The 17989-nt window shown below is 36.6% G+C and overlaps 1 protein-coding gene across 2 annotated transcripts in view; it reads left to right on the forward strand.

The window, feature by feature from the left end:
* The window catches only part of arhgap12a (Rho GTPase activating protein 12a), a 49968-nt gene that overhangs the window by 15838 nt on the left and 16141 nt on the right, over positions 1–17989 (forward strand). Inside the window, exons 3-7 of one of the 2 annotated variants that reach the window (XM_056480202.1) lie at positions 8574–8831; positions 9249–9380; positions 14386–14484; positions 14736–14864; positions 15006–15089. In XM_056480202.1, coding sequence (XP_056336177.1) covers positions 8574–8831; positions 9249–9380; positions 14386–14484; positions 14736–14864; positions 15006–15089 — 702 coding nt within the window. The remainder of the gene's footprint in view (positions 1–8573; positions 8832–9248; positions 9381–14385; positions 14485–14735; positions 14865–15005; positions 15090–17989) is intronic. The other variant, XM_056480209.1, reaches the window with a different exon arrangement.

The raw sequence follows: 17989 nt of genomic DNA on the forward strand, positions 1-17989 counted from the left end.
AGCTTCAGATGTCAGTGTAAGGAGGATTGCATAGCATAATCTATGTCCCATCATCCTTAGCACAGAGGACACATGCATGCAGGATTATTCTTCATGGAGTGAGGAGCTCTCTAGGGCTGGTCAGTAATGGCTAAGTGGATTAAAGTTCAGTCGTTTTTGTGGTGTGTGTGTGTGAGGTCTAAAAATGACCACAGAAGCTCTATTTATACAGTATACAAAACTATCAAGAAAACCGTTTTTACATCTTATGTGAAGGAATAAATGTTTGTGCTCCAAATTGACTGACTCATGGCATTATTAGATTACCAGATTATCTCTCACCCTCTCTTCCTCTATAGCTGATGTATCTGTACTGACTGTAGATGTTTAAGTAGACTTCATTTGACTGTATTTTGTGTGTTGTTCGGATTTCTTGCCTCATCTGCTAGCTTCTAAGGATGCTTTGAAACAAGTTGTGAACAAATGCCAAATTCCTCCTCCAGAGATGAGACCTTTTATCAATGTTTACGTTTTAAATAAGTGGCAAGAGGAGTGGGATGTAGGGCTGCATGATTAATCGGGATAAGATCGTGATCTCGATTCGACAACCAAACCCCCCCCCCCCCCCCCCCCCTCCCACACACAATCTTAAAACCGCTTTTTTTTTTTCGATTTAGCCGACTATATTTTCAAGATCAGGAGAGAAGCATAAAGGCGGTTGCACAAGCCTTCACATTGTTTAATATATGCTGCTCAGCAACATGGATAACTCCAAATGATGTTGAAAGAGTCACATACTGTATTTATAAGGTATAAATCAATTATTTTGGTCTCAATTGTCTCAACGTGCGCATTGTTTGTTCACTACCGAGAGGACGTACGTGCGTACGTGCACGCCAATGATGTCTAGTTTAGTGAACAGAAGTAAATTGTATGAAATGCAACTAAGACTAAATTAGATCAAGTGATTTTTACCAGATGTCGTATTGGACATCCAAGATTAACCCATGCCTTTTTGCTTAAAGATGTAGACCCTACTTGATGTTTGTGATGCACAACTGTCCTTACTGTAAAACACATTCTACTGGACTGTCCTGCTTTTTAATGATTCCAGAAGGCTTTTTTATGAAATTAACTCTTAAGGACATTTTTAACAAAGTGACTCTGGGAAAACGTTTAGAATTCAGCGTTTCCTCTAGGATTTTTTCCAGCTGTGGCGGCAGACTCTGTTGGGCCTTTTACACAGATCTACCAACTACCTGTGGCGTTATTTCATTGACAAATGTCGTGAACGCAGTATTACAAGTTGAGATCGCATTTATGTAATACGAGCATGTGAATCTCTGTGCTCGAGTGCTGATTTCCTCTCTTCGTGCACAAAACTTCTTGCTCTTATTCCTCCTCAAATAAACGCTGCTGAAGTGCGATTTTAGTTTGTTAATGTATCGAGTATGTCTCCACAACATTTATTAGATTTGCTAGGAATATTTGTGAATGTCTCCGATAGACCTACAGAGCGGCAGTAATGCGCCCTAAAGTGCAGCGGGTATAAACTCCAGCAAGATAAAGTCATTGTATGCAGAGCCATAGACCTTTATCTATAAATGAAATATAATTATGGAAACTGTGTTCGTCATAACTAAAAAGCTATGTCGTGTTTGAAAAAAAAAACGACTGAATGAATGAGAAGCTGAAATGTTGCCGTGGCGGGATGAATTTTGGTTTGGCGCCCCGCCATGGAAGAATCAATTTAGCGGAAACCATGGAATTTTTTATCATGTATTAACACTAAAAATCGTACTTAATTCATGCATTCATTTGTTTGTTGTTTTTAATGCTATGTTTATTATTGAGATGGTCTTGTCATGAAAACGAGCTTGGTTGCTGACATGGCATTAAATAAAAAAATACATCACATTACATTCCTCATCTGCTCTAAACTTTCGTTACTGTCTTCATAATAGCTTTTCCTTCTTTTAAACATCTTTCTTCCCCGTTTCTTTTAAAAATGCCTCGTTATTTTTGAGTGCATGCCTGTTAGAGCGGCACAGAAATACACTTGTCTGTGTCTTTAGGGCATGTTGGCACACAGCATTCTGCTGTTTGGAGGTGTGAAGTCTCCTCATGTCAGAAACCAAGCACTGGAGTGGAGCTGGCAGAAAATGGGCACAATGTGAAGTGGACACAATAATATTAGAGATTTAGTGTTAAAAAGACAAAAGTGCCAAGTTTTAAAATGCCCTTAATTTAGTCTGACTGTAGAAGTATGTAAAGTAAGTACATATTATATGTTCATTTTACTTTGTTTAATGTTTTTAGCATTTAAAATGTATATTAAATACACATCGTTTTATTCTTAAATAATTAAATTTTCTTTCCCTCCTTTGCTGTGGATGTGAGTGGTAAAGCTGCATGATTTATTTGTTAAATATTTGTCATGGCAGTGAGAGTTAAAATATGATTGGAAAGGCAGAGAGAGCGTCAGAGAGTTACACATGTATAGAAACAGAAAGAAATGAGGGGCTAAAAAAGGTTGTTGGAGGGAAAGAGAGGGAACTTTGCTCTCTTCTGCTTTCCAGGGATTCTGTTCTGACATGCTGCAACTTCACACATGCTTCCTCATTCCTGCACTTATAGTGCCTTGCTGACAATCCTTCTTGAACACCCTCACACTCACATACACACTATTACCAAAAGTGTTGGTACATCTGCCTTTACATGCACATGAACTTGAATGACATCCCAATGTTAATCAGCAGGGTTTAATAAGATTTTCTCCAACTCTTTGGAGCGATAACAGCTTCAGCTCCTCTGGGAAAGGTTTCTATAAGTTTAGGAGTGAGTTATGGAGATTTATGACCATTTTTCTTGAAGCACATATGTGATGTCAGCCACTGATGTGTGACGAGAAAGCCTGGCTCACAATCTAATTGTTCTGTAGGTTTTCAGTCAGGTTGAGGTTAGGACTATGTGCAGGTCAGTCCTGAAACAGGAAAGGGTCTCTAAACTCTTCCCACAAAATTGGCAACATGTAAGAGTTCCTTTCACTGGAACTAAAAGGCCAATCCAAACCCCTAAAAAAATAACTCCACACTGTAATCCATCCTCCACCAAATCTTACAACAGCTAATGTGCAGTCCAGCAAGTATTGTTTTCCTGGCAACCACTAAAACCAGAAGAGACGCATGAATGGTTAGTCTAGAGAACACTTCTGAGCAGGGGTTCCCAATTCTGGTCCTCCGGCCACCCTGGGCTGCACATTTTGTGTTTTTTGCTTAACACACTAGATTCAGATCATCAGCTCGTAAACAGAGAGATCCATGAACTGATCATTGTGTGTCAAATAAGAGAGACATTTAAACTGTGCTGGGCGGTGGGGTCCAGAGGAATGGAATTGATAACTACTGCTGTAGAATTGTTGGCGGCTTGCTTTACACCACTACATCCAATGCTTTTTCATTGCACTTGATGTAAATGTTTGGATGCAGCTGCTCAGCCATGGAAACACCTGAAACTCTCTATGTGCTGTTCTTGAGCTAATCTGAAGGCCACATGAAGTTTGGAGGTCTGGTTATTAGCAAAAAGTTGGTGACTTCTCTGTACTGTTCTACTACTTTTAGTTGAAGCTAGCTTTTATTTCTTCATGTACTTCTGAGTCATCTTTCACTTAAATGTTTACAAATACATTTTGTCCTTAAGCTTTCTTTTTCTTTAGTTCACCCAAAAATAAAAATGCACTCCTCTTCAGTTGTTTCCTAACTTTTGAGTTCCAACCTTTTTTCCCTTTAAACACAATAGGAATAGGCCGTAGTTTCTAACATTCATCAAAATTTCTTGGTATGTGTAAAACATCAGGAAAACTCAAACAGATTTATAATAAGTGAAGGGTGAATAAATGATGACAGAGTTTAGACTAAACTATGCCTTTAAGCCAGGGGTGTCCAAACTCGGTCCTGGAGGGCCGGTGTCCTGGAGAGTTTGGCTGCTTCTCAATTCCAAGAATGCTGAGAACGGACTTGTTCCTGCCAAGTTACCCTGGAAGAACGAACTCTGGAGACCGCGAGAACAGAGAACGCATCCTTTGAGAAATGAGATGCTGCGTTCTTCCTGATGGTCACATGACCTTCACACGTTTTTAACCGAAAATTATTTAAACATTACAGCAATCATACAGCAATTTATTGTTTTTTCTCTTTTTAATATATATAACATGCACAAAAAACGTACAAATGTACATTGCACAATACAAATAAAACCGATTTAAATACGAATTTCAGCAAATAAACACCCTTAATGTGTTAATGCCTTTATTAAGATTTTCATGGTAATGTTTACTTTGACCGTCTCATTTAGGGAAACTCCTGATATAAATAAGTTCTGTCTCTGAACTTCAATAATAAATCTATATTAAATGCTGCTCTTCCCACCTCCTTTATTCAGCCGTAAAGACTTCTGGGACTTCTCGAGTGAGTTTTGTGCTCAAGTCTTCATCAATGCATCCTCAATATCAAGAACACATCCGAGAACTTTCAAGTGTCCTCTGTTCTTGCGGTCTTGAGTTTTGGAACTGAACTCTGGCGGTTGATGAGGATGCAACACAAGGACACAAGAACTCTGAAAAAAACACAGCCCGTAGCTCCAACCCTAATCAAACATACCTGAACCAGCTAATCAAGCTCTGACTAGATATAGTAGAAACTTGGGTTGCACGATATTGGAAAAAATTGACATTGCAATATATTATTTTCTCAATATACTTTGCAATATGAAATCTATTTCACCAGATGGAATGATTAACTTGTTTTGGTCACCGTTTACAAATGTTTTATAGTGGAGTCATGTCAATAAATTATTAAAAATAACTTTAAACAAGATCTCTAAACATACAAATGAGGAAAAAAAGGTTTTATATTAATCTGGCTAGACTTAATGAAAATTGAACAATAGTTAATTCAAAAATTTAAAACATCTAAAGTAAAATGACACTTGACAGCCTTCACAAAAAAAAATATTTATATTATTAGTTTTTGTTGAAGCAACAAATGTTATTGTTTATTGTGTCTGAATGCTTTAAACTGACTTGATATGTTTGACAGAAAACATACAAAACAAAAGAAATGCATTTAATAAAATTTAAACCCACAGTAGTTAAACTTTGCTGTTAATCTACAATAACCATACTTGACATTGCAGATCCTGTGATGTGACGATTTCAGATGTGCACATTGCAATATCGATGCTTAAACAATATATTGTGCAGCTCCACTGTAAACTTTCTGGCAGGTGTGTTAAAGCAATTTGTAGCTAAACTCAGCAGGACACCAGCCCTCCAGGACTGAGTTTGGACACCCCTTCTTTAAGCCATTGCATAATCCCACCCCCTGAGATATGGACGATGGCCTAATAGGCTGGGTCCAGTTTTAGTAAGAGATTAGCTACTGACAGAATTAGATTATGTTTAAGTTTAGAATTGTGTGGCATTTTGTTAGCATTTTTTCTATCTTCTTGGTTCTGTATAGTTTTGTCATGGTTATTTTTTATATTAGTATGCCTATTTGCTGTCAACATGTGATTGTACTTAATAGAAAATGTACCAAATATTTAGCTTACCAACAGTTTGTGGCACATTTGAGTATCACATTGGCCAACACGTCGTCAATATTGGCTGAAATATGTGTGTGCATGATTAAGTATGATTTTTAGCTCAAAAGGGCGTCACGCACCGGCTGCACCGCGACACTGTGTGCACATGGCAGTTGAAAGTATCGCACACCAGATGCGCACATTCGCATGGTATTTCAAATGAAACTAATCAGATGGCGCTCTGTGACGCTGCAGAAATATGAGCAGTGTCCTGAGCCGTGGCTGGGCGCCTCCGACTTGCGGCACCGGTGTGTGTACACTGATAGAAACCTATGTTTAGAATTCTGAAATGTATGGCGCTACGTGGTGCGCCGCTTCTGGTGTGTGACCCCCTTTACACACACACACACACACACACACACTACACATCATTCCTTCTCTTCAGAACAGTTTATTTCCCGCTTATAAGTTTGAATGTTGTGATGAAGTCTTTCATTTGACATTTTACTTTGTTTTTGTGAGCACATGGTCATATTTTAGGATATCGTGCATCAGTTGTCAATTCTGCCTTGGGTTAACGTTGACCTTAAAAACCGGAGTTCTGACCAGTTCCGGTTTAATCACAGTACAACGTTAGCCTGTGTTTGTGCACTTCTGGCTGAGTCTTTAATCTGATGACATTATCCTCTGTGTGGCTAATACCGCTAAGTGCCATCCTGGTTCACCGTGCACACATTCATGTGAGCTCATTACCTCATTTCAGGTGCAGTGATGCATGCTGGGATAGTTTACATCTAGAAAGAACAACTGGACTGGACTGGTTCATTTGACTTGCTTTATAATTGAATTTAATCAAATTCACTAAATTATTAGGAGAGCTTCCTTTCTCTCAACGTTTATTATAATATGCTTGGCTATAATTGAATTACTCCCGAAGCTGTTGTGTAATGGTTTTGATTGAATGGCAAGCCATAGAGTTCATTCAGTCACTCCCTTCCTCAGTTCATCTTTCTTTAAATTTGAGCGTTAAGTAAGGATATAGGTTACTAATATAAATGATTAGTTTGTTCAGTGTTTTTTTCTTTGTGCTGTTATTATTTTTTATGTTGTTTTGTGTATTGCAAATCTAATCTTGTTGAGAGGCTCTGTGTTAAAGCAAACATTCATATGTGTGTTGTAAGGGTTTGGAATGTAGCTGTGCAGGTTTTTCTATATATAGTTTCGCTTATGAATGACAGTCTCTCTTTCTCTAATCTGTTTCCTCTGTTTCCCTATGGGACTGTGACTCAATTGTTTTTGTCTTTTAATTTTCATTGTGTAGCAATAGAAAACAATACTATTAAAAACTATCAGTACCAATCAGTTTCAGTGAGCATTCAGGATGCAACAAAATTTTGGCTGCTGCATATTTGTTCAGATGAGAAAATATTGCAAAAAATCTAGAAAAAGACAGACCAGATGACAAGAACATGACGTATCCCATGTATGACACATGCATGATTGTGTTTTTGTACAGTTGTCGCATTATATAAACTATTTAAAAACCTCTTGGAGTTTTATGTTAATGTGAAGCTATAACAATAAAGGAAGGTGGTTTCCACTCTCAAACTACACTATTAGAGAGCAGTATAAAAGAGTCAACCTGTTCAAACAGATGCAAGTATTTAAACAATGAAATCCAAGGCACTCAAAGTAAGTGAAAATATTTGAAAAGCATTTATTAACATGGCTATTCTATAAAACAGCACCTACGCGTTTTGACAACACTTGCCTTCATCAGGGTAACCTGCCATTATTTTCCACCCTCTGTCACAAAATATATTAATTATAATAAAATATGTATTTAAATGCTGTATCATGATTTTCAGACAGAAATTCTTAGTGGTCCATTTGAACCTGCAAGAGATTGTTTCTGGCTTTTGAGTTTGTGGGTGTTGCTTTAAATTTGTAAAGTTTTCATATTATAGTGGTAAATATGCTGTGCAGCTCTCTGTTTTGATCATTAATTCATTCATTTTCTTTTCGGCTTAGTCCCTTATTAATCAGGGGTCGCCACAGGGGAATGAACCACCAACTTAACATATGTTTTATGCAGCGGATGCCCTTCCACCTGCAACCCCACAAACTGGCAAACATCCATACAAACTCATTCACATACATACACTATGGACAATTTAGCTTACCTAATTCACCTATACCACATGTCTTTGGACATGTGGGGGAAACCGGAGCACCCAGAGGAAACCCACGCGAACACAGGGAGAACATGCAAACTCCACACAGAAATGCCAACTGACCCAGCTCGAACCAGCGACCTTCTTGCTGTGAGGCGACAGCACAACCCACTGCGCCACCCATGTTTTTGCCGCCCATGTTTTCATCACTATAAATGTATGTATTATAATACATGAAAAGAAAACAAAGCTGATAAGTTTACAAATTAAGTTGTGTAACAAAATGAAATGGCACAGAAAAAAAGTCTTGAACACATGAAGAAAGGGAGGTGCAGAAACGCAGTGAAAGCCCAGACAGCAGCTGAAATCAATCAGAAGTTTTTCAGCAACCCTCTGCCCTTCGTCAGTGTAAATTAATATTAGCTGCTCCAGTCCAACATTTACATTACAGGATGATGAAGATGAAACCAGGGTGGAAAAGAAAACTTTTAAATGCTTTTAGAGAAAGAAAATCAAGCTGTGGAATGGGCCAGCCAATCACCTGACTTAAATCCAATGAAAAATACAAAATAAAGATCAGTTTGAATAGATGAATCCCACAGAACCATCAAGATGTTTACACTCTGTTGAAGTCTGTGAAAACAAAAATCACAGCACATTCTCCATCTGAGAGGCGTCTTTAAGCTGCCATGTTTTTTTTTTTTTTTTTAATCACATTTATTTTTTCCAGTTTAGCATCATACTAGGCCATGTTGCTATTAATATTATTTGTGCTATCAAACATCAACTGTTTCTAAAGAGGATTGATTGACTCTGACTGTCTATCCTCTTGTGCAGACTTTAGGTTCAGGTCAGGGCAGGCCTGACTCTCCTGTCTACACAAACCTGCAGGAGATGAAGATCTCCCAGTCCTTCACTCCTCCACCGCCATCCTCCTCTCCTCTCCACACCAATGGCGACTGGGAGACTCATAAAGACCAGAATGGCAGACACTTCTACTACAACCGCAGCACGCAGGAGAGGACCTGGAAACCCCCACGGGCACGGGACAGCCTTCCCAGGAAAGAGGAGAAGCACGACATGACTGACACTGAGGTACAATCACAACACGCTCAGATAATACCTTAATCAACAGACGGCCATGCATGCATGCGCACTCTCTCACACACACACACACACACACACACGCATGCATTCTCGGAGTTGTGTATCTTATCATCTGTGGCTTGAAACGGGAAACAAAACTCTGTCAGAGACAAAATATCCTCTGTGGTCTTGGGAAGTGCATGATGAGATAGCTTAACTCTTTCTCGACCTGAGCTGTGTAATTGTATGCATGCAAAGCTTTCTGGGTAATTCAGTTCCTCTTATCTGGTGGGTGAAGGGTTGATAGTGATTAACTGGTGATTTATTTCTTTTCTTGTCTGCCTCTGAACTTTTTTTTACTATCATGCTATTTCTCTCATTCTTCCTTTCTTCTTATCTTGCTCTTCTGTGATTGGCTGGGTGAAGGTTTTGTCGTCGGAGGAAAACTGTCTGAGCAGCCAATCAGACAGCCAGTATGGTTCGCCCCCTAGAGGCTGGTCTGAGGAAATGGATGAGCATGGCCACACTCTTTATGTGTGTGACTATACTAACGAGAAGGTACAAAGATATACTTGGTTTCTAACTGAAATCCACTAACAGCTAACTTACCTTTTGCATAGGCACATTTTTTTCTTTGGTTTAACATTGTTTGATCTACAATCATCATTGATTCACTAGTCAACTGTGTTTAATTGTGTTTGTTATATTTAGTACTAGCAGTAAGGGATGTTCTAATTCTTAGTCAGCTTAAAATTCTTATAAAAAAAGATATTTTCTAACATCTTCTAGTTGTTTTGAACATAAGACAACTTTTTACCATCTCCAAGACCTCCAATAGTTGCCTGTGGATTTGGTGTTCTTTTTCAAATATTTACCTTTTTAAGGGATGTTTAATGGTGCAAGAAATTTTTTTTATAGAATTTTCTATAATGTTTTCCTTCTGGAATAGAAGCAGTTTATACTTTTTTTTTCATGCAACTATTTTAGGGTGTTTTCAGTTGAATCGCGCTTGAGTTCGTTTTCCCTCTTTGTGCGGTTTGTTTGGGCAGGTCGTACTCCAGTGCTCACCAAAATCGGGCCAAAAAAGCATACCAAGACCTTGAAGAGGTGGTCTCGGTACGCTTTCAAACAAACATTGGAGCGGTTCGTTTGTGGTGAGAACATGATCTGAACTAGAACAGACTCAACCGAAAAAAGTACTGCGACTTTTTACACTAATCCAGCTAACGTAGTCGGATGCACAGTGGATTATGGGATGTGGAGGAAAAGTATTTGTTGACAGCGCTTTACCAACAATTTTAAACCAAGAGAGAGAGGGGAAAACATTACCTGATGGATCGCTGGTAATTTTTCCGGAAGATGACCATGTCGCAGTTTAGCTAAATTAATTCACGTCTCCTCCTGAAGTGACTTGCGATGCGCCTTCACCGTAACAATACATTAAAACATTGTTTTCCAGCCACAGTTCATTCGAAATGTATAGTTTGTCTAAAGTAATATATACAAACTATATATTATACTATGATGAGGGATACAGTCAGCCAGCACTGTCGTCCCTTCACTTGCAGGAGTTCCATTGGAGTTTTCCCGCATGTTAATTCTGACCAATCGAAAAGCAGTTTAGGAAACACGTTCAATAATATCTGACCACTGAGTGATTGTAGATTTTGTCACATGACTGCATTTTGGTTCTTTTCAACTGGTTCAGACCAAAGCAATCAGTGTGGTGTGAAAAGGACCAAAAAACGGCAAAAAAATGCTACAATGTATCAGTTGTTACCCTTGGTCCAGACCAAATGAACCAAACCACAAATGCAAAAGCACCCTTAAGGTCAATGTTATTAGCCCCCTCAAGAAATTAGTCATTAAAGAAGTTGTTATCCAATAACGTGCCTAATTAACCTAAAATGCCTAATTACCTAATTAAGCCTATAATTTTCACTTTAAGCTGAATACTAGTATCTTGCAAAATGACTAGTAAAATATTATGTATTCACCATGACAGACAAAAAAAAACCATTACAAATAATTTTTAAAACTATAATGTTTAAAAATGTGTTGGAAAAATCTTAAATTATATTTGGGAAATATAAAATAAAATTTCACAGGAGAGCTAATTATTTTGACTTCAACTGCATATGCAGAAGTCCTAGCTTTGTTTTGAGCTTTGGGTATAAAAAATAAAATTTTTACAATGTATGTGACTGGACAATGATGTCTTTATAATCAAAACTATGAGCATGAGATGAGAATACACAGCAACCAAAAACATGATGGTCAATTTTTCCATGCAGGCAACCAGAAAAAAAACCACTTCAGATTGAAGTGATTATGACGATGATAATAATAATAATAAATACAGAACAGACAAACAATTACATGTACTCACATTTTTTTCATGGAACATTAACTTTATCATAAGCAGAGCCTAATTTAGTTGTTAACATTATCGGTCCTCATAATCTCTCCTGTAAGATGGTTGTCTTTTGGTAAGACTAATTCTTGATTAATTTAAGCTACTGTTACTCGGCTGGTTAATAAAATCTGGCATATAACTTTAGCGTAGTGAATTTGCACAGGTGAGAAGGTACAAAAACTGCAATGCACTGTCAGCATCACTGAAAAAACTGTATGCATTTTTATAGCTTAGAATGAATTCTTACTCATTAATTTTTAAAATATTTTCCCCATGCCCCTGGGCTTATTTCAGTCACAACAGTTGCACTGCCATAATGACAGCCCTTACTTTTCAGTAAAATGTTAATGTTCAAGCGCTACTCTACAATATTATAATTTCTAAACCATAATTTTTTTTTTTTAAATGATGTTGCTATTTAGCTCTAGGAAACCTAGTATTGTTATTTGTTTGCATAGACATATCCATGAACTTATTATTCATGTATCATTATCATTTGTTTTGTATGGATGTATTATTCATTTATTTTTCCATTGCAAAGTAGAGATAGTAACAATAGCCCATTTGTTAAGTTCTGTGCAATTGCCAGGAGGAGGTAAAATCTTCCATTTGGATCTGAATTTTGGAGATGGTGGAAAGGTGGGTTTAGGCTACATTTACATGACAACAATGTAACCAAAAAATGGAAGTTTAAAAAAAAAACGCTTCATGTTTACATGACAACATTTTCAAAACAATCTTTGATTAAAACAGAAATTATGTTTTGGGTATGCCAGGCCAGTATTTGTCGCTGTTACCTTGTGAGTAAACAGTAACGCTGGTGTGCACTAGGGCTGCACAATATTGGAAAAATATTACATTGTGATATCTTGTTCTTCTGTTAGACATGTTGCAATATGAATATTATTTCACCAAAAAAAAAATTAATTTTTTAAAATTTAGGATTGATTGGGGTGATTTTTCTAAGGGTATAAAATAATAAACAAATTGCAAAAATAATTTCAATAGAGCAACAAAAAAAGTCAAATAAATAGTGCTTAATGGTTTTCCGTAGAGTCAGTAACCGTATTCAGGCGAATAAATTAAATAATGAAATGTAAAATAACACTTTATATGGTCTTCACCGTATTAATTCAGTAAAATAATTCCTTATTGAAGTTACAAATGTATTTTTTTTTTTTTTTGCACCAGAATGCTTTAAACTCTCTTGAAATGCCTTTAAAGCGCATGCCAATAAGCTTTTACTCTGTTATGATTATACTTAACAATGACTTCACAAATCTCGTGTATTCTCAACTGTTGTGTTCAACTACAACATTGCTTATCCTGTGAGGTGTGACTATTTCGGATGCATACATTGTGATATTGATGCAAAAATTACATATTGTGCAGCCCTAGTGTACATGGAATTTCCAGTGTGTGTGTAAAATGTTTCTGCTTTTGATTGTAATTTGACGTAAATCCACACTTTGCTGATAGATCTTTAGCAAACACTTGAGCAAAAACAACAGAACCGTGTACTCTGTCATTGTTGTGTGTTTGTTTGCACTTGCCTTTAATCTACACCTCCTAATAAAATAATATATTTTTTTAAATGGCCGGTTTCAACTGAGTGGTACAGTATGGTACGGGTCACCTTTATCAGGCTTGCGTTTCCACTGCAAAAAGGGTACCGATGGTACAGAAAGTTTCAGTCAACGTCATTCTCCCTTGAGGAAATGTCAAAGTAAAGCTTTACGGGTCATTCACATATCATATGAGAAGCACTTCTCACAAAACAGATGCTTTATACAGATAAATGCTTGTGTAGAAATGTTCATTACTAACCTTTCTATGAACATGATTTGATTATAACTGTGGATCAATGAATGTGAATTAGCCTACTGTAACGTCTTCGATTATATAAAAAATAAATAAATAAATGCAACGTATATGAACACATACAGACCCTGACAGTCTCCGATATGTTACCAATTACAGAAAAACTACACACAGTGTACATTTAGTCCTTATTTAAGTTCAAAAACAACATGCAACATATAGCCCATAGTCAGTATAAACCTCTCATCTGTATCTCTAATCTTCACCAGCACATGTAACATTAACATTTTGTTAGAAAGTAATTCTGTCATTCCAAGTTCATAATAGTTCAAAAGGTGATGATAATAATTAAACATGGCAGTCTGTTCATGTTTTAGGTTGCCGAAAGAATCATTTGCTCCTTTGATTTTATTTTTATTTTTTTTAATCGGGCTTGTTCTTTGTTTTTTCACGCTTTACTCTCGCGTTTGCCTGTTTCTGAAGGTATCGGATGTCAGAATTACTTCAATAATCACGCACACGTTATTATCATCAGCTCAAAAAGTTTGTTAGTTCAAATATAGTTGCGTGGCGAGTGCATGAGCTCTCGGAAGAAAATGATACCGCTCGCGCTTTTAGACGACCTTGTAAACAAAAACATGATACGGCGGATTTTGTTCTTCTTGGCTTTGTGGCTGTTCATCAAGATGACGACAAGGTTTGTTTGAGCTCGGGTCGACCATGGCTCGTTATTATATGTATATATTATTATGGTGTAATGTCTCGGCTGTGCATTTAAAACATGACGTTTCCTTTGTTTTTATTCTCCTGGCTTGTGTATGCGCTAGTGACATTTCTCTGTAAACCAGCAACATTCAGCTGTGCGTTTCGCTCCGCCTTCCAAAAGTGGTATGGTACAGTTTGCTTTTAGGTATGTTTTGACTGTGAAAATAGCCATAAAAGCATACCGAACCGTACCACTCAGTGGAAACGGGACTCTCGTTTTCAGGTGTTTACACGGAGGTGATAATGGTGCTGTTTTCAAAAACTTCCCTATTGTATCCTGGTTCCAGATTTATGTTTTAAGTTCCAAAAATGCTGTTGTCATGTAAACATACAGGCAAACACATAAAAGTTTCCCATTTTTGGTTAAAAACATGTAAATTGGGCCTGAAAATGCTCTTTATAATCATAAACTTGTCTGATTAAAGTTAGAATGAAACTGAAGCCAGTCTTATATCCAGGACCATCAGTTGACTAGTTGATCATGCACCTTAATGGGGGATTATTTTGGTTTGTTTTTTTGCACATCATGTCTGTGTGTGTGTGTGTTGTATATGTATATAGTGGTTGAGACACACAGATGAGCGAGGCCGGCTGTATTACTACAGCGCAGATGGCTCCAGATCTGAATGGGAGCTTCCTAAAATTGGTCTCAAATCACAGGTGAGACAAACAAACAGATTCTAATGCTTAGTAAAAAACAGCATGAAATATATCCAGTCCCGGAAATCCCGTTCAATTTGATTTATTGAACCCACACTAATCCTGCTTCCAGTGGCCTGTGGCATTGCTTAATTAAAAGTGTGCGTCTGTGTGTGCATGTACACGTTGTGAGTATTTCAGTCTTTGTTTCTCTTACATGGATTATTACTAGTCCTAGTAACCTTGCCTCTTTTTGTCCCACATTTTTTTAGTCTAACCACACATCTGTGATGCCAGGAGATTTGCACAAAACCCGTAGTCTTGACCGGAGACTACCAGATCCCATTCCTATCAGCAGGACACAGAGACACAGCATATATTCCCATGAGACCAATGACAAGGTACATGTACCTAGATTTATGTATTAGTACTGTTAAACACTGCTGTGGTAAAAATGAACAGTTCTTTTGAATAATCTGAATGACCCCCCATCCTGATTTGGGTGAGGATGATGTTCATGTGTGCTTTATGTTTGACTGAAGTTAAAGCAGAAATCTGTCAAGGTCCGGCGGTCCTTCCTTCCGCGCCGCAAAACCACCTTGCGCTCTCACCCTTATTTTCCACAAGTCAGTGTTGCCTCGCCTCTATATTCCAGCCGCCAATCACATCGGATGAGATGATGCATGTGCACGTTTACCCACTGCAACTCATTTGAGAATACACCGTGATTTCTGCACAAGTTCTCTGTAGTAATTGTGAACTGCATGCCAAATGCACTGAAATGTTACCATCTGCCTTCACATTGAAATTTATTCTGTCATTGTTTACAGACACTTACAGTTCAAGTCAGAATTATTAGCCTCCCTGAATTAGCCCCCTGTATGTTTTTTTTCCTCAATTTCTGTTTAACGGCGAGAAGATTAATTTCTAAACATAATAGTTTTAATAACTCGTTTCTAATATCTGATTTATTTTATCTCTGCCATGATGACAGTACATAATATTTGACTTGAGATTTTTTTAAGATGCTAGTATTCAGCTTTAAGTGAGATTTAAAGGCTGAACTAGGTTAATTAGTTAAGGTAATAAGGCAAGTTATTGTATAGCGATTGGTTTGTTCTGTAGACAATCGAATTGAAATCTAATAATATTGAGCTTAAATCTTTCTTTTAAAAATTAAAAACTGCTTTTATTCTAGCCAAAATAAAACAAATAAGACTTTCTCCAGCAGAAAAAAATATTATTGGAAATACTGTGAAAATTTCCTTGCTCTGTTCAACATCATTTGGGAAATATTTAAAAAGATGAATGAATTCAAAAGGGGCTAATAATTCTGACTTCAACGCTATGTTGCTGTTTGTGTGATGGTTTTGTGCAGCATTAAGTAGACCAGGGGTTCTCAACCTTTTTCACCTCGGGGCCCACCTCTTTCTCCGATCAATTTTTTGAAGGTTCACGTGTCTGACATTTTCTCTAAAATGTTTGTATGAAATGCTCATTTAAACCTTTATTTTTATTCATGTTTATATCATTTATCAATTTTAGCTGGTCTTTTGCAGTCTCCGTGTTGTTGTTTTTTTAAACATCCTCCTGTATGGGCGTGCGTCTGTTATAAAACACTCACAGGACATTAATTTGGACAACAATGCAGATATATTAAATAGTTCACACAAAGATACACAAAGAGAGACTTTCACTTCACGCATAGTTTGTGAATAAACAGATTTACATGTACTAGTTGCAGACGTGATCATGAAGCCGAGATTGAAGTAATCAATCAGAGAACGGGAGAAAGTGCATTACTTTGAATATTTTAATATAGCATCTTATTATTATTATTATTATTATTATTAAAAATAAAACTTATAATATTGAAAGTTAATTTAATTCTCGTGGGGCACCTGCAGGATTGCTGAGGCCCGCTAGTCATCCACGGTCCTCCGGTTGAGAATCCCTGAAGTAGACGATGGCAGAATTTTTCACTTTGAATGATCACAAGAAATGTAGTACACCTACATGATTAATTGCATGATTGAATGTTTAGCAATTTAAACTTTAAAACTGATGCTGTTTAAAATCCTGTAATGACCTGTTGTTTTTCTTCTTTTATTTTTTAAATTTTACTTTAATTTACTATCAGCTTGCATCAGCTCAGACATTTAATTATTTTTTGGCAGGATTTGTTAAACGCATATAGTAAAAAAATAGCACTAAGAACATGTGGCCTTTTTTTTTTATTCAGCTGACCTTACTGCAAATGTATTAGTCATGGAATGCAATGTTTTAAATTAGTTATTCAATATGATGATTATTATTATTAATATTTTTTTTACCATTTTGGCAGTCTATTAATTATGTTTTGCAACGCTGTCTTACGGCTTAACATGTCTTTACTCAATTTGTGCTTGACCTGCTGCAATAAGGGGCTAAATGCACAGCTAGTGTTTTTCAGCCAATAATAAACTTCCGGGGAAAGCTTTAATGTGACTATTTTTCAATTTGGTAAGGTTTAGGGCTGGGCGATTAATCGAAATCGACATTAAGAACACATAATCGATCTAATATTTCCAGGACGATTTTTAACAATTTTTTTCCTTGTCAAGTGAGCTCTGTTAAATGCTGTGGATGATTTATTCTATTGAGGCCGCTTTGTAGCCACATCTGATCTCTGGACAAGGAGGATAATGGACCATTTCATGAGCCTTACTTTGCACTACATTGACAATGATTGGAAGCTGCGCCAGAGATGCCTCGAGACGACATATTTTCCATTACATTAAAATGATTGTTTACATTAAAATATTTGTTTACAGAAGATGAAAGAAATGCACTGTTTAAAATATCTTTTACAGGATATACACGAGTTATTTTATTTAGAAGAGATCCTGCTTATTTTCTACTTTTAATATGAAAAACATTGAAAATATAAATATTTCTTTTTTTTCAAAAGTGCAAGTTATTTAGGCAGTGTGCGCTTGAATTTCAGTTGTTCAGCATTGATGTTCAATAAATAATCATAGTTAGTAGATGGTGTGTGTTTCCTTCAATTATTTTTAAATCAAGTAATGCACCCTTTAAAAATGTTTACTGTACAAAACTTGTCAGTGAACTATGAAGGCAAAAAATAAATAAATAAATAAATAAATAAATAAATAAATAAATAAAATAATTGTTCATTAATCGTAATCGAGTTAAAATTTTCAATTAATCAAGGTTTTAATTTTCGGCCAAATCACACAGCCTTAATAAGGTTGTTTACAGCATCGAATTTTTAATATAATAATTATAATAATTAAAATAATAGTTAAAATACCTTCAGTTAAATGGATTTAATCATTCATTTAGTAAACGAGATGAAAAACCCCTAGTGCTGTCAGGATCAGCAGGCGAGTGCAGAAACTCAATTGAAAATAAAAATTCAGTAAATAATATAAATTGTCATATTTTAAAGAGACTGCGGGGGTAAATGGAACTTAATGCAGTGCTTCTTGTCCAGTCTGAGACCCACTTCATACCGAATATCTAT

This window comes from Danio aesculapii, chromosome 2 (genome assembly GCF_903798145.1).
Source record: "Danio aesculapii chromosome 2, fDanAes4.1, whole genome shotgun sequence".
Taxonomy (NCBI): Eukaryota; Metazoa; Chordata; class Actinopteri; order Cypriniformes; family Danionidae; genus Danio; species Danio aesculapii.